The 25,092-nt window shown below is 67.2% G+C and overlaps 3 protein-coding genes across 4 annotated transcripts; 2 read left to right on the top strand and 1 right to left on the bottom strand.

The window, feature by feature from the left end:
- Positions 1-346: 346 nt before the first annotated feature.
- GDF11 (growth differentiation factor 11) lies at positions 347-10,903 on the bottom strand. Its single transcript, XM_074530720.1, has 3 exons — positions 10,552-10,903; positions 3,520-3,893; positions 347-843 (listed from the first exon to the last, which is right to left on the bottom strand). The coding sequence occupies exons 1-3, from the start codon at positions 10,901-10,903 to the stop codon at positions 463-465; spliced, it is 1,107 nt and encodes a 368-aa protein (XP_074386821.1). The 3' UTR covers positions 347-462.
- A 3,508-nt stretch (positions 10,904-14,411) lies between these two features.
- On the top strand, positions 14,412-20,146 carry INPP1 (inositol polyphosphate-1-phosphatase). Its single transcript, XM_074530562.1, is given in 9 exon segments — positions 14,412-14,429; positions 14,478-14,688; positions 14,765-14,825; positions 15,403-15,606; positions 16,367-16,541; positions 17,141-17,208; positions 18,119-18,376; positions 18,379-18,573; positions 20,028-20,146. Coding segments are annotated over 8 exon segments (1,284 nt in total). The 5' UTR covers positions 14,412-14,429; positions 14,478-14,484.
- CD63 (CD63 molecule) lies at positions 19,498-24,839 on the top strand. Of its 2 annotated transcripts, none has more exons than XM_074530824.1 (7): positions 19,498-19,656; positions 20,242-20,319; positions 23,004-23,183; positions 23,603-23,677; positions 23,942-24,037; positions 24,418-24,561; positions 24,639-24,839. In XM_074530824.1, exons 2-7 carry the CDS (start codon positions 20,254-20,256, stop codon positions 24,822-24,824), a joined length of 747 nt encoding a protein of 248 aa, XP_074386925.1. In that variant the 5' UTR covers positions 19,498-19,656; positions 20,242-20,253; the 3' UTR covers positions 24,825-24,839. The 2 variants fall into 2 exon arrangements, with proteins under 2 accessions (XP_074386925.1, XP_074386926.1); XM_074530825.1 differs by having other exon boundaries at positions 19,514-19,599.
- The last annotated feature ends 253 nt before the right edge of the window (positions 24,840-25,092 follow it).

The following is a 25,092-nucleotide window of genomic DNA, read 5'->3' as shown; positions in this document are numbered from 1 at the left end:
CTCCAGGAGCGCGGGGTGCGCTCGCTGCTCTTCCTCCTCCTCATCCTCATCCTCCTCCTCGTGGTGCTGCTCTGTCCCCGCCACCCGGGGCCGTGTCCCCGCCGTGTCCCCGCCGTGTCCCCGTGTCGCCACCGCGGCCTGGGGGTCCCCGCTCCCCCCTCCCCGTTCCCTTCTCCGTCCGGTCGCTTTTATTGCACAATGCGCGTGGGATCGCGGGCTCGCTGCTCCTCCTCCTCCTCCTCCTCCTCCTCTCTCCTCCACCATCCAAACCGATTTCAACGCTTGGCCTTTGTCACTTTGCGCTTCCCGCCCCGCCCCGAACCAACAACAAAATGAAAAAAAAAAATCAAAAAAAAAACCGCAAAAAAAAAAAGAGCGGAAAAAATGCAGAGGAGGCCGCGGGGGGCAGCGGGGGCTCGGCGGGCCGGGGCAGCCGCAGGCGGGGCGGCAGCGCGGGCGGCTCTAGGAGCAGCCGCAGCGATCCACCACCATGCCGGGGATCTTGCCGTAGATGATCTGCTGCTTGTCGTTGAAGTAGAGCATGTTGATGGGGGACATCTTGGTGGGCGTGCAGCAGGGCCCGGCCGAGCCGCGCGGGTTGGCCTGCTGCACCAGGTGCGTGTGCGGGTACTTCTGCATGAACATGTACTCGCACTGGCCCGAGCAGTAGTTGGCCTTGTAGCGCTTGGGGGCGATGATCCAGTCCCAGCCGAACGCCTCGAAGTCCACGGTGAGCGGGTAGCGGCAGCAGCGCGACTCCGTCGAGTGCTCGTCGCAGTCCAGCCCCAGGTTCCGCCGGGAGCGCTTGTTGTTCTCCAGGACGCGCAGCTCCATGAACGGGTGCTGGGGACGGGGACGGACACGGGACAGGGACAGCGAGGGGACAGCGATGGACGGGAGGGGACAGGGACGGACACGGGACAGGGACAGCGAGGAGGGGACAGGGACAGCAGTGAGGGGACAGCAATGAGGGGACAGCGATGGACGGGAGGGGACAGGGACGGACACGGGACAGGGACCAAGGGAGGGGACAGGGACAGCAATGAGGGGACAGCAATGAGGGGGCAGCGATGGACGGACACAGGGGACAGGGACGGACACAGGGGACAGGGACCAAGGAAGGGGACACGGGGATAGCAGGGAGGGGACAGGGACGGGTGGGAGCAGACAGGGACAGCAGTGAGGGGACGGTGATGAGGGGACAGATGTGAGAGGACAGGGACAGCCGGAGGGGACACAGGGACAGCAGTGAGGGGACAGGGACAGTGGGGAGGGGATAGGGAAAGGGGTGAGGGGACAGGGACAGCCGGAGGGGACACAGGGACAGCAGTGAGGGGGCAGGGACAGCCGGAGGGGAGAGAGACAGCCATGAGGGGACAGTGATGGACGGGACGGGACAGGGACGGACAGGAGGGGACACAGGGGACAGCAGTGAGGATACAGACGTGACAGGACAGGGACAGTCGGAGGGGACAGGGACAAGGGTGAGGGGACAGCAACGGACAGGAGGGGACACAGAGGATAGGGGTGAGGGGACAGGGACAGCCAGGAGGGGACACAGGGGACAGCAGTGAGGGGACGGGGACAGTGGTGAGGGGACAGCGACGGACAGGAGGGGACAGAAATGAAGGGACAGAGACAGCCAGGAGGGGACAGGGACAGGCAGGAGGGGACACAGGGGATAGGGGTGAAGGGACAGGGACAGCAGTGAGGGGACAGGGACAGCCGAGAGGGGACAAGGGGGACAACGGTGAGGGGACAGGGACAGCCAGGAGTGCACAGATGTGAGGGGACAGTGGTGAGGGGACACAGGGGACAATGGTGAGAGAACCCAGGGGACAATGGTGAGGACAATGGTGACACACCGTCCCCACTGCTCCCCCCAGCCCACTGCGCTGTGCCAGGGGACGGTGGCATCTCTGCAGGTGTCCCCTGTCCCTTGGAGGTGTCAGTGTCACCAGGAGCACTGCTGAGGTGGCAGCGTCCCCACAGAACTGCCACCAGCCCCATGGAGCTGCCGTCTCTCCTATCGAGGTGTCCCCAGCCCCTCTGTCACTGTCACTGTCCCCATGACCTGTGATCGCCATCCCTAAACTGCCACCACCCCTCTGTCACTGTCACTGTCCCCCAGCCCCATCCCACCACCCACCAGCCCCTCTGGGGTCACCCCAAACCCACCGTCCCCCCCAGAACCGAGGCACCAGCCCCTCAGTTCTCCCCTGGGGACCCCCCAAACCTCTCGTGTCCCCGCTGGCAGTGCCAGTGCCACCCACCAGCCCCTCAGTTCTCCTTTTGGGGACACCCTGAACCTGGGGGCAGCGCCACCCACCCGGTGCCCCTCTGGGGACACCCAAAACCCCCTGTGTCCCCCAGTGCCACCCACCAGCCCCAGACATCCCAAACCTGCTGTCCCCTCGGGCAGTGCCACCCACTGGGGTCACCCCAAACACCCTGTACCTCCCTGGCAGTGCCACCCACCAGCCCCTCTGGGGACACCCCAAACACGCTGTCCCCCCAGGAATGGAGGCACCAGACCCTCTGTGCACCTCTGAAGACACCCTGATTCCTCCGATTGTGTCCCCCTGGCAGTGCCAGTGCCACCCACCAGCCCCTTTGGGGACACCCTGAACAGGGGGCAGTGCCACCCACCCAATGCCCCTCTGTGCCCCTCTGGGGACACCCCAAACCCCTCATGCCCCATGGCAGTGCCAGCGCCACCCACCAGCCCCTCAGTTCTCCTTTTGGGGACACCCTGAACCTGGGGGCAGTGCCACCCACCAGCCCCCCCGTGCCCCCTGGCAGTGTCAGTGCCACCCACCAGCCCCCCCGTGCCCCCTGGCAGTGCCAGCGCCACCCCAGTCCCCCTGTGCCCCCCTGGCAGTGCCACCCACCAGCCCCTCTGTGCCCCTTTGGTGACACCCCAAACCCCCATGTGCCCCCTGGCAGTGCCAGTGGCACCCACCAGCCCCTCTGGGCACACTCCAAACCCCCATGTGCCCCCTGGCAGTGCCACCCACCCAATGCCCCTCTGTGCGGCTCTGGGGACACCCCAAACCCCTCTGTGCCCCCTGGCAGTGCCAGTGACACCCACCAGCCCCTCTGGGGACCCCCTGTGCCCCCTGGCAGTGTCAGTGCCACCACCAGCCCCTCTGTGCCCCCTGGCAGTGTCAGTGCCACCCACCAGCCCCTCAGTTCTCCTTTTGGGGACACCCTGAACCTGGGGGCAGTGCCACCCACCAGCCCCCCTGTACCCCCTGGCAGTGCCACCCACCAGCCCCCCTGTGCCCCCTGGCAGTGTCAGTGCCACCCACCAGCCCCCCCGTGCCCCATGGCAGTGCCACCCACCAGCCCCTCTAGGGACCCCCTGTGCCCCCTGGCAGTGCCAGCGCCACCCACCAGCCCCTCTGGGCACACCCCAAACCCCCCTGTGCCCCCTGGCAGTGCCACCCACCAGCCCCCTGTGCCCCCCTGGCAGTGCCACCCACCAGCCCCCCTGTGCCCCCTGGCAGTGCCACCCACCAGCCCCTCGGCGCCGGGCCCCAGCGAGGTGACGGCCAGGTCGTTGCCGTTGGGGTCGAAGGCGTTGATCTCGATGCCCCAGTTGTTGTGGGGCTGCTTGAACCAGTTCTGCAGGACGTGCTTGAAGTCGATGCTCTGCCAGTGGCCGGCGCGCGAGTTGAGCTCGATCTTGAGCGAGCGGATGCGGATGTGGCGGCTGCCCTCGTCCGTGACGGGCTTGAGGCGCAGGATCTGCAGGTACACGGTGGAGGTGTGCTGCACCGGCCGCAGGTACACCCACAGCTGCGCCTTCACCACCTTGGTGAACATGATCTTGGGGCTGAAGTTGAAGAAGCAGCAGTGCGGGTTGCCCTCGATCTGCACCACCGGGTCGGCTGTGGGGCGAGGAGGGAGAGGAGGGGTCAGGGTGGGATTGGGACCCCCGGTGGGATCCCTCAAACCGTGCACTGGAAGGGGCAGGACTCGCTGTGGGGTGAGGAGGGGTCAGGGTGGGCTTAGAACCCTTGGTGGGACCCCCAAACCGTGCTCTAGGACTCGCTTGTGGGGTGAGGAGGGAGAGGAGGGGTCAGAGTGGGAGACTCGGTGGGACCCCAACCCATAATCTGGGAGAGCTCGGACTTGAGGAGGGGTCAGGGTGGGCTTGGGAGCCTCATGGGGATCCCCCAAACCACGACCTGGGACAGGCAGCACTCGCTGTGGGGCGAGGAGGGGTCAGGGTGGGCTTAGAACCCTTGGTGGGACCCCCAAACCGCGCTCTGGGGGAGCCAGGACTCGCTGTGGGATCACCCCGACCCCACACCGGGACCCCCGAGCCCCTCTCAGGGATCCCCCAGCCCCACACTGAGACCCCCGAGCTGCATTCTGAGAACTGGGACCCTCTCTGGGACCCCCCAGCCCCGTGCCGGGACCCCCGAGCCCCTCTCAGGGATCCCTCAGCCTCATACTGGGACCCCCGAGCTGCATTCTGAGAACTGGGACCCATCTGGGACCCCCCAGCCCCACACAGGGACCCCCGAGCTGCACTCTGGGACCCCCAAGCCGCACTCTGGGACCCCCGACCCCACCCCGGGACCCCTGAGCCCCATGTGGGGACCCGAGCCCCTCTCTGGGACCCCCCAGCCCCACCCCGGGACCCCCGAGAGCAGCGGGGTCGGGGCAGCCCCTGCCGGGAGGTGAAGGTCGGGTCAGAGCCCGGCCCGGGGGTCGCCCCCTGACCCACGGCCCCGGGTGGGGGTGGGGGGTCCCAAATGGGGCGGGGGTCCCGGCCTGTGTGGGGCTCCCAGAGCGCTGCATCTCCCACCCCCCAAACCCCACACACCCCACACCTCGGGGGTCCCGCAGCCCCCCAAAACCGGGAGGTGACAAACCCGGTGACCCCCCCCGAGCACCCCCCCAGCACCCCCCGGCCCGGGGGTCCCCCCGAGCACCCCCGGCCCCACATCTGGCTCGAATTGAGGGGGGGATTTGCCCCCCCCGGCCCGGTCAGGTTTAATCACCCCCAGCTGCAGCCGCGGCCATTTGTGCGCCGGCCCCGCGGGGGTCGCGACAGCGCCGATGTCGCAAATGGGGCTGGGGGCGGCGGGGACCCCCCCCCTAAATGGGGCTGGGGCAGCGGGGACCCCCAAACACCCCCGGAGAAGATGAGGGGGGGGGTTGGCACCCGGGGGTGCGGGGCCAGTGGGTGCTGGGGGGGACCTGGGGGGCTCCGGGTGGGATTTGGGGGCTTCGGGTGGGGATTTGGGGGTTCCAGGTGAGGATCTGGGGGTTCCAGGTGGGATTTTGGGGGGGCTCCGCGTGGGAATTTTTGGGGTCTCCATATGGGGATTTGGGGGAGTCCAGGTGAAGATTTAGGGGGGTTCCAGGTGAAGATTTAGGGGGGTTCCAGGTGGGGATTTGGGGGGGCTCTAGGTGGGGATTTGGGGGAGCTCCCGATGGGAATTTTTGGGGTCTCTAGGTGGGGAATTGGGGGCTTCCAGGTGCAGATTTTGGGAGGTTCCAGATGAGGATTTTTGGGGTTCCAGGAGCGGATTTGGGGTCTCCAGAACCCCCCAGGCCCCTCCTTGGTGTCCCCCCTATCCCGGGGGTCTCTCTGCCCATCCCGGGGGACCGCGGGCTCGGTGAGGGGGGGGGGGTCCGGCTGAGGGGGGGGGGCGTTGCCAGGATGCTCCTCCCGTCTCCATGGCAACGGGGGATAAAGGTTACCGGGACACCGGGCACAGCTGGGGCCGAGCGGGGCGGGGGCGGCCCCGGACCCCCCCCCCCCCGCTCTTTGTTCGGCATTCGGGGCCCCCCGAGCGCCGCCCGCGCCCCCCCCGCGGTGTCCCCCTGTCCGTCCCTGTGTCCCCCTGTCCGTCCCTGTGTCCCCATGTCCGTCCCTGTGTCCCCCTGTCCGTCCCTGTGTCCCCATGTCCATCCCTGTGTCCCCACGTCCATCCCTGTGTCCCCCTGTCTGTCCCCGTGTCCTCATGTCCGTCCCTGTGTCCCCCTGTCCGTCCCTGTCCCTGTGTCCCCCTGTCCGTCCTTGTGTCCTCATGTCCGTCCCTGTGTCCCCCTGTCTGTCCCTGTGTCCCCCTGTCCGTCCCTGTGTCCTCATGTCCTCCCCATGTCCCCATGTCCCCCTGTCCGTCCCCGTGTCCTCATGTCCGTCCCTGAGTCCCCCTGTCCGTCCCTGTGTCCTCATGTCCTTCCCCGTGTCCTCATGTCCGTCCCTGTGTCCCCATGTCCGTCCCTGTGTCCCCCTGTCTGTCCCTGTGTCCCCCTGTCCATCCCTGTGTCCCCCTGTCTGTCCTTGTGTCCTCATGTCCTTCCCCGTGTCTCATGTCCGTCCTTGTGTCCCCATGTCCGTCCCTGTGTCCCCCTGTCCGTCCCTGTGTCCCCATGTCCATCCCTGTGTCCCTCTGTCCGTCCCTGTGTCCCCATGTCCGTCCTTGTGTCCTCATGTCCGTCCCTGTGTCCCCCTGTCTGTCCCTGTGTCCTCCTGTCCGTCCCTGTCCCTGTGTCCCCCTGTCCGTCCCTGTGTCCCCCTGTCCATCCCTGTGTACTCATGTCCGTCCTTGTGTCCCTCTGTCCATCCCTGTGTCCCCCTGTCTGTCCCTGTGTCCCCCTGTCTGTCCTTGTGTCCCCCTGTCCGTCCCTGTGTCCTCATGTCCTTCCCCGTGTCCTCATGTCCATCCCTGTGTCCCCCTGTCCGTCCCTGTGTCCTCATGTCCGTCCCTGTGTCCCCCTGTCCGTCCCCGTCCCTGTGTCCCCCTGTCTGTCCCTGTGTCCCCCTGTCCGTCCTTGTGTCCCCCTGTCCGTCTCTGTCCCTGTGTCCGTCCCTGTGTCCCCCTGTCTGTCCCTGTGTCCCCATGTCCGTCCCTGTGTCCCCACATCCGTCCCTGTCCCTGTGTCCATCCCTGTGTCCCCATGTCCGTCCCTGTGTCCCCACATCCGTCCCTGTCCCTGTGTCCATCCCTGTGTCCCCATGTCCGTCCCTGTCCCTGTGTCCCCCTGTCTGTCCCTGTCCCTGTGTCCCTCTGTCCGTCCCTGTGTCCCCCTGTCTGTCCCTGTGTCCCCACGTCCATCCTTGTGTCCCCCTGTCCGTCCCTGTGTCCCCATGTCCGTCCTTGTGTCCTCATGTCCGTCCCTGTGTCCCCCTGTCTGTCCCTGTGTCCCTCTGTCCATCCCTGTGTCCCCCTGTCCGTCCCTGTGTCCCCATGTCCGTCCCTGTGTCCCCACGTCTGTCCCTGTGTCCCCCTGTCTGTCCCTGTGTCCTCATGTCCGTCCCTGTGTCCCCCTGTCCATCCCTGTCCCTGTGTCCCTCTGTCCGTCCCTGTCTCTGTGTCCCCATGTCCATCCCTGTCCCTGTGTCCCCCTGTCCATCCCTGTGTCCCCCTGTCCGTCCCTGTGTCCTTGTGTCTCTGTCCCCGCGTCCCGCTGACCTTGAGCCCCCCCGGACCCCCCCCCCCCAAAGGGCCTCATTAATCTCCCCCACCCCCCCCGGGGGTCGCGGGGGTCACGGGTGGCCCCTCGGGGGGGGGGGCTCGGAGCCAATTAACCCTCGCGGGGCCGGGGGAACCCGAGAGCTTTATGGGCCATAAAGCGCCTTCCCCTCCTTCTGTTCAGGAACCATAAAAACCCCGAATTGCCGGGGGGGGCGAGCCCAGAGCGGGGAAAAAAGGAAAAAAAAAATCAAAATAATAACGGAGAGAAGCCCCCTCCCCTTTCTCCTCCCCTCCTCGGGTGCATCCGGACCCGCGGGACCCCCGGGAGGAGGGGAGGGGGCTCTGCCCTTTATTTTGGGGGGCCCCGAGCTGCCAAGGGGGCGGGGAGGGGGGGCCCGAGGCCCGGGGAGGAAAACCCCAGCGTGTCGTCAATTTTATGGGTAATAAAATTTCAAAGCCGCCCGAGCGCATTTAATGCCTGGGAAGGAAATTCGGGGAGGGGGCGGCAGCGCCTCGCCCCTCCCTCCCTTCCGCTCCCCCCCCCGCGAGCAGGTGGAGAAACCCCGGGGGAAACTGAGGCACGGGGGGGGCGGGGCCGGGCATGGGCGAGACCCCCTGGGACCCCCTGGCTGGGTCGGGCTGGCCCCAGCACTGCCCTGCTGTCACCGTCACCCCCTTTGTCACGCCGATGTCACCCCCGTGTCACCCTGCTGTCATCACAACCCTGTTTGTCACCCTGCTGTCACCATCACCCCCTTTGTCACCTTGCTGTCACCCTGCTTGTCACCCCAATGTCACCCTGGTGTCACCATCACCCTCTGTCACCCTGCTGTCACTGTCACCTTGTTTGTCACCCTGTTTGTCACCCCGATGTCACCATCAACCTGCTGTCACCCTGCTGTGACCCTGTTTGTCACCCTGCTGTCACCCTGCTACCCTGTTTGTCACCCTGCTGCCACCCTCACCCTGTTTGTCACCCTGCTGTCACCATCACCCTGTTTGTCACCCTGCTGTGACCCTGTTTGTCACCCTGTTTGTCACTTTGCTGTCACCCTGCTGTCACCCAGGTCACCGTGCCACCTGCCCCGTGTCCCCAGTTTGCTCCCAGTGCCCGGTGCCAGCTCCCAGTGGCGCTGCTGAGCGGTGCCAGTGCCCGGTGACAGTGCCCAGGTCCCCAGTGCCCGGTGCCAGCTCCCAGCACGCAGTGACCGCTCATGGTCCCTGCTGCCACATCCCAGTCCCAGTGCCAGTCCCAGTCCCAGTTCCAGTGCCAGTCCCAGATCCCAATCCCAGTACCCAGTCCCAGTTCCAGTCCCCAGTCCCAGTTCCAGTCCCAGTCCCAGATCCCAATCCCAGTACCTGGTCCCCAGTTCCCAGTTCCAGTCCCAGTCCCAGTCCCAGTTTCAGTCTCCTGTCTCAGTCCCCAGTTCCAGTTCCAGTCCCAGTTCCAGTTCCAGTCCCAGTCCCAGTCCCAGTTCCCAGTCCCAGTCTCAGTCCCAGTCCCAGTCCCAGTTCCCAGTCCCAGTCCCAGTTCCCAGTCCCAGTCCCAGTTCCCGGTTTCAGTCTCCTGTCTCAGTCCCCAGTCCCCAGTCCCAGTTCCCAGGTCCCAGTGCCCTTTCTCCATTCCCAGTCTCAGTTCCCAGTCCGAGCTCCCAGTCCCTGTCCCAGTCCCAGTCCCCAGTTCCCACTCCCCAGTGTCCTCCCAGTCCCAATCCCAGTCCCCAGCCCCCAGTCTCAATTCCCAGTCCCAATCCCAGTCCCCAGTTCCTGGTCCCAGTACCCAGCCAGGTCCCAGCGCTGGGCTGGGTCAGCTCCCAGTGCCCGTCCCCAGTGCCAGCTCTGTGTCCCCAGTCCCCTGTCCCATCTCCCAGTGCCAGCTCCCAGTCCCCAGTCCCCTGTCCCATCTCCCAGTACCAGCTCCCAGTCCCCAGTCCCGGCACTCAGAACCAGCTCCCAGTCCCAGTTCCCGGTCCCAGTGTCAGCCCCCAGTCCCCAACCCCAGCGCTCTGTGCCAGCTCCCGGTTCCCAGTCCCAGCTCCTGTTCCCAGTGCCTGTCCCCAGTCCCAGCTCTGTGTCCCCAGTCCCCCAGTCCCAGCTCCCAGCACTCAGAACCAGCTCCCAGTCCCAGTTCCCAGTTCCCGTTCCCAGTCCCAGCTCCCAGTCCCCAACCCCAGCACTTTGTGCCAGCTCCCACATCCCAGTCCCAGTCCCAGCTCCCATTCCCAGTTCCCTGTCCCCAGTCCTGTGTCTCCAGTCCCAGTCCCCAGTCTCAGTTCCCAGCACTCAGAACCAGCTCCCAGTCTCCAGTCCCAGTCCCTGGTGCCATCTCCCAGTCCCAGCTCCCAGTCCTCTGTCCCCAGTCCCAGCTTCTAGATCCCAGTCCCCAGTGCCACCTCCCCAGTGTCCCCAGCCTGTCCCCATTCCCAGTCCCCAGTTCCAGCTCCGCTCCCCAGCTCGGGGCCCCTCTCCCAGTCCCAGTTCCCGGCGCTGTCCCCTCCTTGTCCCCTCCTTGTCCGCTCGTTGTCCCCTCGTTGTCCCCTCGTTGTCCCCTCGTTGTCCCCTTGTCCCCGCAAACACGAAGCGGCCCCGCGGGACCCGCACGGACCGGGGGGGACCTGAAGGGCCTGAAGGGGGCTCGGGGACCCCCGAGAGGATTCAGGGACCCCCATGATGAGCTCATGGACCCGGAGAAGGACTCGGGGACCCCCGAGAGGGTTCAGGAACCCCCGGGAGAAGCTCAGAGACCCCCGGAGGAGGCTCAGGGACCCTCGAGAGGGACTCAGGGACCCCCGAAAGGACTCACGGACCCCCGGGAGGAGCTCAGGGAGCCCCGACAGGGACTCAGGGACCCCCGAAAGGACTCACGGACCCCCGGGAGGGACTCAGAGACCCTCGGGAGAGGCTTAGGGACCCCCAGAAGGACTCAGGGACCCCGGGGGGGCTCGGGGAGGACGGGGCGCCCCGCGGGACCATCGGTACCGAGCACCGGGCAGGGCAGCGGGGACGGGGAGCGGAGCCGGGGGGGGGCTCGGTGCCGGGGCTGGGGGCCCGGGGCCGGGGGGGGGAGTCCTGCGGCGAAGTTTGCAGCGGAACAAAGGGCGGCACTGACTTTCCTGGGCCATGCTGATGACGGTCTCGGTGGTGGCGTGGTACTCGTCCTCCTCCAGGTACTCGTCGTGCTGCAGCGAGTCCCCCTGGAAGTCGTGGAGGTCCAGGAGCTGCTGCAGCGGGGGGGCCTTGGGCAGCAGCTGCTTCACCACCTCCCGGGTGATGTTGGGCGCTTCCTTCAGCCGCAGCTTGCTCAGGATCTGCGACTTGATGCTCTCCAGGCGCAGCTCTTTGCTCTGCCGCCGCCACAGGCACACGGGGCAGGCGGGCTCGGGGGCCGGGGGCTGCTCCACCGACCCCCCCCCCGCCACCGCGGCCACCAGCGAGCCCAGCAGCCACCACAGCGGGGCCATGCCGGGGGGGGACAGCAAAAAATACATCGGGGAAAAAAAACAAAAAAAGAAAAAAACAACAAAACAAAAAGAAGAAAAAAAACCCCAACACAGAAACAAGAGGGAGGGGATTAAAAAAAAATAATAATAAAAAAAATAATAAAAATAAAATAAGCAAACCCTTCCCCACCGGGCCGCCCCCCCGCCCCGCTTCCACCGCAGCGCGCAAGGGGGGGGAAGGCGGTAACGGCGGCGGGGGCGGGGAAGCCCCGGGGGGGGCCGAAGGGGGGGGGGGGGATGAAAAAAAGCGGCGGCAGCGGCGGCCCCGGGGTTTTATACCCCAAGAGAAGTGTGTCGTCAGCGGCCTTGATTGGCTGCGGGCGCACAAAAGAGGTTCTGGCAGGGGCTTGGCACCAGCCGCCGCCGGCCCCCCCGAGCCCCGGGAACGGCCCCGCCGCCGCCCGGGCAGCCCCGGCACCCCCGACCCGCCCCTCGCCTCGGGCGGGGCCCGGGGGCGGCCGCGGCTCCCGGAGAGCGAGGCGGGATGGACGCGAGTCCGGCAAGTGCGACCCCCGCCCCCGGGGGACCCCCGAGACCCCCCGAGCCCCCCCGGGCCCGCTCCGGGCCGGCCCCGCTGGAACCGGGCACGGGTTCGGCCACCGGAGAGACCGGGAGGGACCCGGAGAGGCGGAACCCGGTCTGGGGGTGCCCGGCTGGGATTGGGGGGCTCGGAGACCCCCGGAGGAGCTGAAACTCCGGGAGGGGGTGCGAAGGTGCCCGGTCTGGAGCATCCTGGAACCGGGCACGGGATCCGGCACCGGAGCGACCGGGAGGGACCCGGAGAGGTGGAACCCGGTCTGGGGGTGCCCGGCTGGGATTGGGGGGCTCGGAGACCCCCGGAGGAGCTCCAGAGAGTGGGGACGGGGTGAAAGTGCCCGGTCTGGAGCATCCTGGCATTGGGAAGTGCTGCGGGAGAACCGAGAGGTCCCAGGAGAAACCGGGAGCGGTGGATCCCGGTTTGAGGGTGCCCGACCGGGGGGTGGGGGGCTCGGAGACCCCCAGGGGTGTCCAGAGGGTGAGGACGGGGTAAAAGTGCCCGGTCTGGAGCATCCTGGAACCGGGAGGTCCCAGGAGGGACAAGGACATCCCAGCACGGTTTGGGGGACACCGGGGGTCACCGGGGATCACGGGGGTCCCGCCCCCAACACAGGGGGGCACAGGAGGGTCCTGCCCACCCCTCACCGGCACCGGGCAGCGCTCCCAGGAGGAGCCGGGGGAGCAACGAGGGGACCCCGACCCTGAGATCACCGTGGGGACCCCCAAAGTGACCGGGACCCCCCTCCCCTTATCGCGCCCCATCAGAACCATGGAGAGGGGAAATCGCACCGGGGGGGGGGGCTCGGGAGGGTGGGCACGGCCATTGGGGGGGTCCCGGTGGGTTTTTGGAGGGGGGAGCGGCCCCGTTGCCCCCCGGGCCCGGCGGGGTCGGTGCCGGTGCCGCAGCCCCCGGGACAGCGCCCCCCCCTGGCGGCCGGGGCGGGAACTGCAGCGGGGGCGCTTTGGGGACGGGGACAGCGACAACGACACGGGACACGGGACACGGGACAGCGACACGGGACAGCGACACGGGACCCGCCACCGCCACCGAGCGTGTCCCCCCGCCGTGTCCCCGGTGCCACAATCCCGGCGGTGTCGCCTCCCGCCGTGTCCCCTCCCCGCGGTGTCCCCGCGCTCCGCTGTGACCCCGGCAGGCGGGGCCGGCACCGAGCGGGTTAAGCGCGGCTGTGACGCGGCCCCGTCCCCGCCCCCGGGCTGGAGCTGTCAGCGGCCCCGGTAACGGCGGCGCGGGCGGGGGGCGGCCCCAGGGTCCCCGCGGGTCCCCGGGTGTCCCCAGGGGTGGGGACGCGGCCTGGGGGGGTCCCGGTGCGGGGGTGGCGGGGATGGGGGGGGATTGGGGCCGTTCCGGGGCCGTTCCGGGGGGGCCGCGTGGCTCGGAGCCTTCCGGGGGAACAGCGGGGACCCCCCCGGCCCCGGCGGGTCCGGTCCCCGCGGGACAGCGCCACCCCCCCTTGGGGACAGCCTGGGGACAGCCTGGGGACAGCCGCGTGTCCCCGCGGCCACAGCACCGGGGCCATTTCCCCGTGGCCGCCTTTGTGTCCCCGTGTCCGCATCGCCACCTCCTCCGTGTCCCCGTGTCCCCGCCTGCCCATGTCCCCATGTCCCCGCACCCCCGTGGCACCCTGTCCCCGTGTCCCCACACCCCCATGTTTTCCTGTCACCCATCTCCACAGTTATGTCCCCATGTCCCTGTGTCACCCTCTCCCCACATGTCCACTGTCCCCAAAATCCCAGATTCCCACATCCCAGTGTCCCCCTGTCCCCCATCCCTATGTCCCCTTGTCCCCACATGTCCCCCTGTCCCACATCCCAAAGTCCCTAAAATCCCACTGTCCATGTCCCAATGTCCCCCTGTCCCTCTGTCCCCACATCCCAGTGTCACCCTGTCCCACCATCGCCATGTCCCCATGTCCTGCAATCCCCACATCCCAAGGTCCCCAAAATCCCACTGTCCATGTCCCAATGTCCCCAAATCCCCACATCCCAGTGTCCCCCTGTCCCCACATCCCAATGTCCCCAAAATCCCAGTGCCCATGTCCCCCTGTCTCCTTGTCCCCATATCCCAATGTCCCCAAAATTCCACTGTCCATATCCCCAAATTTCCACATCCCAGTGTCACCCTGTCCCCCTATCCTCCTGTCCCCAAAATCCCACTCTCCACGTCCCCAGTGTCCCTCTGTCCCCCTGCCCCCTTGTCCCCACATCCTCCTGTCCCCAAATTCCCGCTCTCCATGTTCCAATGTCCCCCCTGTCCCCATCTCCTTGTTCCCCCGTCCCCACATCCCAATGTCCCCGAAATCCCACTGTCCATGTCCCTCTGTCCCCCTGTCCCCACATGTCCCCCTGTCCCCACATCCCAATGTCCCCGAAATCCCACTCTCCATGTCCCCAGTGTCGCCCTGTCCCCCTGTCCCCACATCCTCCTGTCTCCACATCCCAATGTCCCCGAAATCCCGCTGTCCATGTCCCTCTGTCCCTCTGTCCCTCTGTCCCCCTGTCCCCCTGTCCCCATATTCCCCTGTCTTCACATCCCAATGTCCCCCTGTCCCCCTGTCTCCCTGTCCCCCTGTCCCCACATCCTCCTGTCTCCACATCCCAATGTCCCCGAAATCCACTCTCCATGTCCCTCTGTCCCCCTGTCCCCCTGTCCCCACATCCCAATGTCCCCAAAATCCCGCTGTCCATGTCCCTCTGTCCCCCTGTCCCCATATTCCCCTGTCTTCACATCCCAATGTCCCCAAAATCCCACTCTCCGTGTCCCAATGTCTCAGTGTCCCAATGTCGCCACATCCCCGTGTCCCCAAATTCCCACTCTCCATGTCCTCAGTGTCCCCCTGTCCCCATTATTCGGGGTCACTCCGGTCCCTTCCCGAGCGCGCCGCTGACCCCGCGCTGTCCCCGCCAGGTGTCGCCGCTCTATCGCGGCTGTATCGCGACTCTATCGCGACTCTATCGCGACTCGACTGTATCGCGGTGTCGCGGCCATGGCGGGGCTGCTGCCGGCGCTGGTGGCCGTGTCGCAGAAGGCGGCCGAGGTGGCGCGGCGCTGCCGGGCGGAGGAGCCGCTGTTCCGGCTCCTGGTGGCCGAGAAATTGGGCCCGGAGCGCAGCGCCCGCTTCGAGCGCGACTTCAAGACCCTGGCGGATGTGCTGATCCAGGAGCTCATCAAACACGACCTGGGGACACAGGTGGGGACACTGAGGGTGCCCTGGGAGGGTGGCATCTCCCGGGATGTCGCCTGAGCCACCCCCGGTGTCGCCGCAGTTCCCCGAGCTCCGGGGACACATCCACGGCGAGGAGAGCAGCGAGTTCAGGGACGCCAACGGTGAGCGGGGACAGCGGGGACAGTGGGGACAGAGGGACAGAGGGACAGCGGGGACAGAGGGGACAGAGGGACAGAGGGACGGAGGGACAGAGGGACGGGGGGACAGAGGGACAGGGGGGACAGAGGGGACACACATGGGGATGTGGGGTCAAGGTGGGGGAGGGAGTCCCCATGTCCCCATATTCCCATGTCCCCATATCCCAATGTCACCCTGCCCGTGTCCCCATGTCCCCATGTCCCTGTGTCCCCATGTCCCCACATTCCCGTGGCTGAGTCGGGTGTCCCTGTGCCACGTCCCTGCAGGTGGCACGGTGACAGTGCGGGTCAGTGCCACCCTGGGTGTCCCTGTGCCATGTCCCTGTGTGATTTGGGTCCCTGCAGGTGGCACGGTGACAGTGAATGTCTGTGCCACCCTGGGTGTCCCTGTGCCATGTCCCTGTGTGATTTGGGCCCTGGCAGGTGGCATGGTGACAATCCAGGCCGGTGCCACCCTGGGGGCTGATTTGGGGTCCCTGCAGGTGGCACGGTGACAATCCGGGTCGGTGCCACCCCAGGGGCTGATTTGGGGTCCCTGCAGGTGGCACGGTGACAATCCGGGTCGGTGCCACCCCGGCGGACACGGTGGCCCTGCTGGTGGCCGTGCTGGGCCCCGAGCACACGCGGGCGGCCGAGCTGCTGGCAGAGGCCGTGCACCAGGAGGTGACACTTGGGGACGCGGAGCTGGATGGCATCGACCCCGGATTGTCCCCAGGGGACCTCGGGATCTGGATCGACCCCATTGGTGAGAGGGTGGGGACAGGGGTGGGGACAGGGATGGGGACGGTGATGGGGACAGAAAAGGGATGAGGTGGGGACAGGGAGGGGACAGGGATGGGATGGGGACGGGGACAGGGGTGGGGACAGGAACTGTGGGGTGGGATGGGGATAGGACAGGGGTGGGACAGGGGTGGGGACAGGAAAGGGATGAGGTGGGGACAGGGAGGGGACAGGGGTGGGACAAGGATGGGGACGGGGACAGGATGGAGTTGATGGGATGGGAAGGGATGGGACAGAAACAGGGACAGGGATGGGGACAGGGACAGGATGGGGACGGGGACAGGGACAGGGACGGGGTGGGGATGTGGTTGATGGGGTGGGATGGAGGGGACAGAAACAGAAACAGGGATGGGGACAGGGAATGTTGTGGGCTGGGATGGGGATGGGGACGGGGACAGGGACCGGGATGGGGACAAGGACAGGATGGGGACGGGGACAGGGACAGGGACGGGGTGGGGATGTGGTTGATGGGGTGGGATGGAGGGGACAGAAACAGAAACAGGGACGGGACAGGGACAGGGGGTGGGACAGGATGGGATGGGACAGAAACAGAAACAGGGACAGGGGTGGGGACCGGGACTGAGGAGTGGAATGGGGACAGGGACAGGATGGGATGGGTCAGAAACAGGGATGGGAACAGGGAATATTGTGGGGTGGGGACAAGGATGGGACGGGGCCACGGCCAGGGCAGGGCTGGCCCCCCCCAGACTCCCTGGCCCCCCCAGACTCCACCAACGAGTTCATCGGGGGCCGCGAGGACGTGGCCGCCGTCGATGGCGTCGCCCCCGGGGGGCTGCGCTCGGCCCTGGTGCTCGTGGGGGCCTTCGAGCGCCACAGCGGGGTCCCCGTGCTGGGGGTCATCAACGAGCCCTTCTTCCAGAGGGACCCCCAGACACACAGGTACGGCCTGAGCCCGCAAACGGGACCCCCGGGACCCCCGGGACCCCCGGGACCCCTGAACCTGCACTGAGGGTCCCTGTCACCCTTGACCCCTCACCCTGGGATCTCAATTACCCAATTGCCCCCCATCCTGGGGTCTCCATTCTCCCCCATTTTCCCCCACCCCGGGGGTCCCAGCCCCCCATTTCCCCCCCATATCAGGGTCCCCATTCCCCCCATATTGGGGTCCCCATTTGCCCCCTCCCTGGGGTCCCCATTCCCCCCTTGTCCCGGGGTCCCCATTCTCCTATTCCCCTCACTCTGGGGTCCCCATTCCCCCCATATCGGGGTCGCCATTTTCCCCCCACCTGGGGCGTCCCAGCCCCCATACCCCTGACCCAGGGGTCCCCATTTCCCCACATCCCTGGGGTCCCCATTCCTCCCACATCCTGGGATCCCAATTCCCCATATTGGGGTCCCCACACCCCTCACCCTGCTGTCCCCACCGCGTGTCCCCCAATCTCACCCCCTGTGCCCCCCATTTTTCACCGCCGTGTCCCCCCCAGTCTCACCCCCCCGTGTCCCCCCAGTCTCACCCCGTGCCCCCCCCAATCCCGCAGGTGGCAGGGTCGCTACCACTGGGGGGTGGCTCACGGTGCCACCCGCCTGTGCTCGCTGTCCCCTCCTGTCCTCCCCAATCTCACCCCCGTGTCCCCATCTCTCACCCCCATGTCTCCCCAGTCACACCCCCCCATGTCTCCCCAGTCTCACCCCCGTGTCCCCCCAATCTCACCCCGTGCCCCCCGTGTCCCCCCAATCTCACCCCATGCCACCCCCAATCTCACCCCCATGTCCCCAGTCTCACCCTCCCGTGTCCCCCTCAATCTCACCCCGGTGTCCCCCCCAATCTCACCCCCGTGTCCCCCCAGTCTCACCCTCGTGTCCCCCCAATCTCACCCCCGTGTCCCCCAATCTCACCCCATGCCACCCCCAATCTCACCCCCCATGTCCCCAGTCTCACCCTCCCGTGTCCCCTCAATCTCACCCGGTGTCCCCCCCAATCTCACCCCCGTGTCCCCCCAGTCTCACCCTCGTGTCCCCCCAATCTCACTGCCATATCCCCCAATTTCACCCTCCCGTGTCCCCCCAATCGCACTCCATGTCCCCAATCTCACCCCCCTGTGCCCCCCATCTCTCACCGCCGTGTCCCCCCCAATCTCACCCCCCCGTGTCCCCAGTCTCACACCCCGTGTCCCCCCAGTCTCACCCCGTGTCCCCTCAATCTCACCCCCGTGTCCCCCCAATCTCACTGCCATATCCTCCCCAATCTCACCCCCCCATGTCCCCAATCTCACACCCCCGTGTCCCCCCAGTCTCACCCCATGTCCCCCCAATCTCACCCCCTCTGTCCCCCCAGTCCTACCCCCCATGTCCCCCAGTCTCACCCCATGCCCCCCTCAATCTCAGCCCATGCCCCCCCCATCTCACCCTCCCGTGTCCCCCCAGTCTCACCCCGTGCCCCCCAATCCCGCAGGTGGCAGGGTCGCTACCACTGGGGGTGGCTCACGGTGCCACCCGCCTGTGCTCGCTGTCCCCTCCTGTCCCCCGCGCCCGTCCCCGCGTGGTGCTGAGCCGGGCCGAGAGCGCGGCGGTTCGGGGGGCTCTGGCCTCGCTGGGGGGGGGTCCCCCGGTTCTGGCGGCCGGCGCCGGCTACAAACTGCTCTGCGTGGCGCTGGGGCTGGCGGACGCCTTCGTGCTCTCGCAGGGCACGACGTTCGCGTGGGACTCGTGCGCCCCGCACGCCGTGCTCCGGGCCCTGGGCGGGGCCGTGCTGCCCCTGGCGGGGGCGCTGCGGGCGGGGGGCGGCCCCGGGGACCCCCCGAGCTGCGCTACCACCGGCCCGGCCCCGGAACCGGGCCCGAGCGCTGGGCGAACCGCGACGGGCTCGTGGCGTTCGTGCATCCGCCGGTGCTGCGGGCGGTGCTGGCGGCGCTGCGGGGGCTGGGGGAGCTGGGGGGCGATGGGGACTTGGGGGGCACGGGGGGCGTGGGGGGTTCGGGGGGCGTGGGGGGCAATGGGGACAATGGGGACAATGGGGACATGGGGGACAATGGGGACATGGGTGGCACAGGGGGCACGGGGGGCGATGGGGATTTGGGGGGCACGGGGGGCGTGGGGGACAATGAGGACAATGGGAACATGGGGACCACGGGGGGCTTGTGACACGGGCTGGGGGGCAATGGGGAGGCAGATTTGGGGGCTGGGACCCCGGGGTGGGGGGTATGGGGGGCTGGGGGATATTGGAGTGGGGGATTTGAGGGGCTGGGACCCCAAAATGTGGGGTATGGGGGCGTTGGGGACATTGGGGTGGGGTCAGGAGGGGCTGGGACCCCGGGGGAAGGGGCTGGGGGACAATGGGGTGGGGGATTTGGGGGGCTGGGACCCCGGGTAAAGTGTAAAGGGGCGCAGGGACCCCGAGCTTGGGGTCAGGAGGGGTTGGGGGCACTGGGATGGGGGATTTGGGGGGCTGAGACCCCAAGTGTGAGGTCAAGGGGGTTCAGGGACCCCGAGTGTGAGGGGTCAAGAGGGGCTGGGACCCCCAAGGGGGAGGGTCCGGGGTGTTTGGGACCCCCGGGTGAGGGGCTGGGGGTCCGAGGAGCTCGGGGTGCGGGACCAGGGGGACAGGGACCAAGGACAGGGGGACAGCGGGGACAGAGGGACAGCGGGGACCCCCGGTGTGGGGTCAGGGGGGAATCTGAGACCCCCGGTATGGGGTCAGGGGTCACAGGGACCCCGGTATGGGGTCAGGGGGGAGCTGGGACCCCCGGTGCGGGTCGCGGTGGGAGCTCCGAGTCCCCTGTGTGGGACCCCCGGTGTCCCCTCGGTGTCCCCAAATGTCCCCCCCAATAAAGTGTCGCTCGCAGTCGTTGCTGTTTTGCCGGTCCCGGAGGCGGTGCCGGTGTCAGTCCGGTTCCGGGGGGGCGGTGCCGGTGTCGGTGCCGGGGCGGTCCCGGGGCGGTCCCGGGGCTCTCCGGGCTCGCCCCCGTCACATGATCCGGAGCCCTCGGGAAGGGCGGCGGTGAGCGGGACCGAGACCGGGAGCGGGTGGGGAACGGCACCGGGACCACCGGAAACGGTACCGGGACCGGGGAAAACGGGGGAGGACGCGGAGGGGACGGACCACCGGGATTGGGGGGGGGAGGACGGGAGGGACCGGGTCCGAACCGGGACTGGAGGGGAAACGGCACCGGGACCACCGGGAGTGGGGAAGGAACGGCACCGGGACCACCGGGAGTAGGGGAAAGTGGTACCGGGACCACCAGGAGTGGGGAAGGAAAGGCACCGGACCACCGGGAGTAGGGGAAAGTGGTACCGGGAGTGCGTGGGAGCCGTCCCCGGGAACCCCCGGGAACCCCCGGGAACCGGAAGGGGAACAGCACCGGGAGCGGGGCAGGGGGGGAGCAGCCCCGGGAACTCCGGGACCACCGGGAGCGGGGGGTGGAGCAGAACCGAAACCGGGACCGGGAATTGGGAGGGAGCGGTACCGGGAGCACCGGGAGCGGTACCGGGAGCGGTACCGGGAGCACCGGGCCGGGCTGGAGCCGTACCGGAGCCGGTACCGGTAGCGGGGCGGGCCGGGCCCGGCGGTTCCGTGGCCGCGGGGAGCGGTACCGGTGCCGGTGCCGGTACCGGAGCCGGTGCTGAGCGGCGCCTCCCGCAGCACGGCCGGGCCATGGCGATCGAGGGCGGCATGAAATGCGTGAAGTTCTTGGTTTTCTTCTTCAACTTCATCTTCTGGGTGAGTCCGCGCCCGGGGGAGGCACCGGTACCGGCAGAACCGGGGGATCCTCTCGGACTCCCCAATTTGGGGGTCCCGGTACCGGCAGAAGCGGGGGGACCCTCTCGATCACCCCAATTTGGGGGTCCCGGTACCGGCAGAACCGGGGGGATCCTCTCGGGCACCCCAATTTGGAGGTCCCAGGTGCTGGGGGGGGGGGGGTTGTTGTCGCTTTGTCACTTTGGGTGAAGCCACGTCCTGTCCCCAAAGGGGGCACGGGGGACCCCAAAATGAGGGGGAGGGACCGGGGAGGGTTTGGGGGGACCCCGGGGGGGGCGGGCCGGGGCTTTGGGGAAGTCGGGGTGAGGAAAGAGCGGCGGAGCCAACGGCCGGAGCGGGGGGGGGACACTGTGGGGACACTGTGGGGACATTGAGGGGACACCGGGGGGGGGGGGGGGGGACACGGCGCCATTTCCCGCCCCCCCGCCGGACCGGAGCCGTCCCCACCCGGCTGAGTCACCCCCGGAGTGGCCGCGGGGGGGGGACGGACGGACGGACGGACGGACGGACGCGGTGACACGGCGGGACACGGGGCCAACCCCCATCCCCCCCCCCGCAATCACCGGGCATGGGGAGGGGTCTCTGAGGGGGGGTGGGGGGGTGGGATGGAGCCCCCCGGGACCCCCGGCGGGGTTGGCGGGGCCCCCCCCGCGCTCTCGCGTGGCCGGAAGGCCGAAACTTCCTGAACTTCCCGCGGGGCCCCCCCCGTGTGTCCCCCGGTGTCCCCTCCCCCCCATTGGTGTCCCCCCCATCTCGGGTTGTCCCCAAATTGGCACCGCGGGGTGGGGGGGGGATTTGGGGAGGGGGTTGTTCACTGGGGGGGAAGGGGGGGTCCCCAACTCTCTGTGTCCCCCTGGTGTCCCCCCCCCCCTCATTTTGTCCCCAAATTGGAGCAGAACGCGGCACCATGGGGGGATTTGGGGAGGGGGTTGTGCGGGGGGGGGTCCCCAACTCTCTGTGCCTCCCCTGTGCCCCCCCCATGTCTCTTGGTGTCCCCCACCCCCATTTTGTCCCCAAATTGGCACCGCGGGGGGATTTGGGGAGGGGGATTTGGGGAGGGGGGATTTGGGGTGGGGGTTGTGCATTGGGGTGGTCCCCAACTCTCTATCCCTCCCCCGTGTCCCCCTGGTGTCCCCCCTTCCTCATTTTGTCCCCAAATTGGAGCAGAACGCGGCACCACGGGGGGATTTGGGGAGGGGGGATTTGGGAATGGGGGTTTCTGGGATGGGGGATTTGGGGAGGGGGCTGCGCCGGGGGTCCCCAGCTCTCGGTGCCCCCCCTTCCTCATTTTGTCCCCAAATTGGAGCAGAATGCGCCACCGTGAGGGTTTTGGGGATGGGGGTTTTGGGGTAGGGGGGATTTGGGTAGGGGGTTTTTGGGGATGGGGGATTTGGGTAGGGGGGATTTGGGGAGGGAGTTGTGCATTATGATTATGAGGGTCCCCAACTCTCTGTGCCCCCCCCGTGTCCCCTGGTGTCCCCCCCCCTCATTTTGTCCCCAAATTGGAGCAGAACGCGGCACCGTGAGGGTTTTGGGAATGGGGGTTTTGGGGAAGGGGGATTTGGGGAGGGGGCTGTGCAGAGAGGGAGTCCCCAACTCTCTGTGTCCCCCTGGTGTCCCCCCTTCCTCATTTTGTCCCCAAATTGGAGCAGAACGCAGCACCACGGGGGGATTTGGGGAGGGGCTGCGCCGGGGGTCCCCAGCTCTCGGTGCCCCCCCTTCCTCATTTTGTCCCCAAATTGGAGCAGAATGCGCCACCGTGAGGGTTTTGGGGATGGGGGGTTTTTTGGGTAGGGGGGATTTGGGAATGGGGTTTTTGGGGAGGGGGGATTTGGGAGTAGGGGTTTTTGGGAATGGGGTTTTTGGGTAGGGGGGATTTGGGGATGGTGGTTTCGGGGATGGGGGATTTGGGGAGGGGGCTGTGCCGGGGGTTCTCAACTCTCTGTGCCCCCCGTGTCTTCCCCCCCCCCTCATTTTGTCTCCAAATTGGAGCAGAACACGGCACCGTGAGGGTTTTGGGAATGGGGGTTTTTGGGCATGGGGTTTTTGGCATGGGTTTTTGGGGAGGGGGTATTTGGGAATGGGGTTTTTGGGTAGGGGGTTTTTGGGGAGGGGGTTTTTGGGAATGGGGGTATTTGGGGAGGGGGGATTTGGGTAGGGGGTTTTGGGAATGGGGGTTTTGGGAATAGGGTTTTTGGGGATGGGTTTTTTGGGGAGGGGGGATTTGGGAATAGGGGTTTTTGGGAATGGGGTTTTTGGGTAGGGGGTTTTTGGGTAGGGGTTTTTGGAATGGGGTTTTTGGGTAGGGGGGATTTGGGAATAGGGGTTTTTGGGAGTGGGGTTTTTGGGTAGGGGGGATTTGGGGATGGGGTTTTGGGTAGGGGGGATTTGGGAATGGGGTTTTTGGGTAGGGAGTTTTTGGAATGGGGTTTTTGGGGAATGGGGTTTTTGGGTAGGGGTTTTTGGGCATGGGGTTTTTGGGATGGGGGTTTTGGGAATGGGGTTTTTTGGGTAGGGAGTTTTTGGAATGGGGTTTTTGGGAATGGGGGTTTTTGGGAATGGGGGTTTTTGGGAATGGGGGTTTCGGGGATGGGGGATTTGGGGAGGGGGCTGCGCCGGGGGTCCCAGCTGTCGGCGCCCCCCAGGTGTGCGGCATCGCCCTGGTCGCCATCGGCATCTACGCGCTGGCGGCGCTGGGCCGGGCCCCGGTGGGCGGCTCGGGCTGGAGCCCCGCGGCCATCGTGGCCCTGGGCGTCGTCATCTTCTTCACGGCCTTCTTCGGCTGCTGCGGGGCCTGGCGGGAGAGCTACTGCATGGTGACCACGGTGAGGGGGCTGCAACCCCGGGACCCCCCCCGGGGACAGCCTGGGATACCCACAGGGACTCCCAGGGATACCCACAGGGACCCCAGACCCAGCCGGGAATCGGGGAACATCCCTGGGACCCCTGACCCAGCCTGGAATGGGGACACCCCCAGAGACCTCCTGGGACCCCTGACCCAGCCCCTCATGGTCACCACGGTGAGGGGAAGCTGGGAACCCCGGGACCCCCCCAGAGACCCCCAGGAATACCCATAGAGACCCCCAGGGACCCAGACCCAGCCTGGAATGGGGAAACCCCCAGGGACACCCACAGGGACCCCTCCAGGGACCCCAGACCCAGCCTGGAATGTGGAACCCCCCAGGACCCCCCAGACCCCCCCAAATCCCTCTGTAACCCCCCCTGACCCCCTGTGCCCCCCCAGTTCGCCGTCCTGCTCAGCCTCATCTTCCTGGTGGAGATCGCCGCCGCCATCACCGGCTATGTCTTCAGGCACAAGGTGGGTGGGGGGCGTGGGGGTCCCTTCCCTTCCTCCTTCCCTTCCCTTCCCTTCCCTTCCTTCCCTTCCCTTCCCTTCCCTTCCCTTCCTTCCCTTCCCTTCCCTTCCCTTCCCTTCCCTTCCCTTCCCTTCCCTTCCCTTCCCTTCCCTTCCCTTCCCTTCCCTTCCCTTCCCTTCCCTTCTCCTGCCCCCTCTGGGGGTCCCCGACCCCTCCCCACCCCCGGGGGTCCCTCCCCCCCCCCGTGACCCCCCATGCCCCCCCAGGTGCACGGGCTGGTGCAGGAGGGGCTCTGGGAGGCCGTGAGGAGCTACGAGCAGGACCCGTCCCTGGCCACCGCCCTGGATGGATTCCAGCAGGAGGTGAGTCTGGGGTCTCCCTAATTTGGGGAGGGGGCTGGTCCAGGATGGATTCCAGCATGGGGGTCTCCTAATTTGGGGAGGGGCCTGCTCCACGACCCCTTCCTGGAGGGATTCCAGCATGGGGTGACCCCAATTTGGGGAGGGGGCTGCTCCTGGACCCCCTCCTGGGTGGGTTCCAGCATAGGGGTCACCCCTATTTTGGGGAGGGGGCTGCTCCAGGATGGATTCCAGCATGAGGGTGACCCCAATTTGGGGAGGGGGCTGCTCCAGGACCTCCCCCGGATGGATTCCAGCATGGGGGTGACCTCAATTCACCCCCAATTTGGGGAGGGGGCTGCCCCAGGACCCCTCCCCACCATTCCTGCCCCGTTTCCGGGCAGTTCTCCTGCTGCGGGGTGAACAATTTCACCGACTGGGCGGGCGTGGGGCACTTTGGTGCCAACGACTCCGTGCCCACCTCGTGCTGCCGCCACCCCGGCCCCGCCTGCAACGTGCACCCGACCCCCAGCACCGTGTTCGCTGAGGTGAGACCCCTCCCCAATTGCTGACCGGCCCCTTTGGGGTCCCTGAGCCCCCTGACCCCCTGTGCCCCCCATGCCAGGGGTGCCTGCCCAGCCTCGAGGCCTGGGTCAAGAGGAACGTGCTGCTGCTGGCGGCCGTGGCGCTGGGCATCGCCTTCTTCGAGGTGAGACCCCCAAAAATGGGGCTGGGAACCCCCAAAATGGGGGCTGAGACCCCCCCAAAAATGGGGCTGAGACCCCCCCAAATCAGGCTGGGAACCCCCTGAGTGGGGTCTTGGACCCCCCTGAATGGGGTCTTGGACCCCCCACAAATAGGGGCTGAGATCCCCCCAAATATGGGCTGAGATACCCTCAAAATTTGGGGCTGCAAACCCCCAAATAGGGGCTGAGACCCCTCCCCAAATAGGGGCTAAGACCCCTCCCCAAATCGGGCTGGGAACCCCCTGAATGGGGTCTTGGACCCCCCCAAATAGGGGCTGAGATCCCCCCAAATGTGGGAGCTGAGACCCCTCCAAGGGTGGGAATGAACCCCCT

The sequence above is a fragment of the Zonotrichia albicollis genome, chromosome 33, assembly GCF_047830755.1.
Source record: "Zonotrichia albicollis isolate bZonAlb1 chromosome 33, bZonAlb1.hap1, whole genome shotgun sequence".
NCBI classification, from domain to species: domain Eukaryota; kingdom Metazoa; phylum Chordata; class Aves; order Passeriformes; family Passerellidae; genus Zonotrichia; species Zonotrichia albicollis.
Note: the sequence above shows the minus strand (reverse complement) of the source record. Positions and strands in the feature narration are given on the sequence as shown.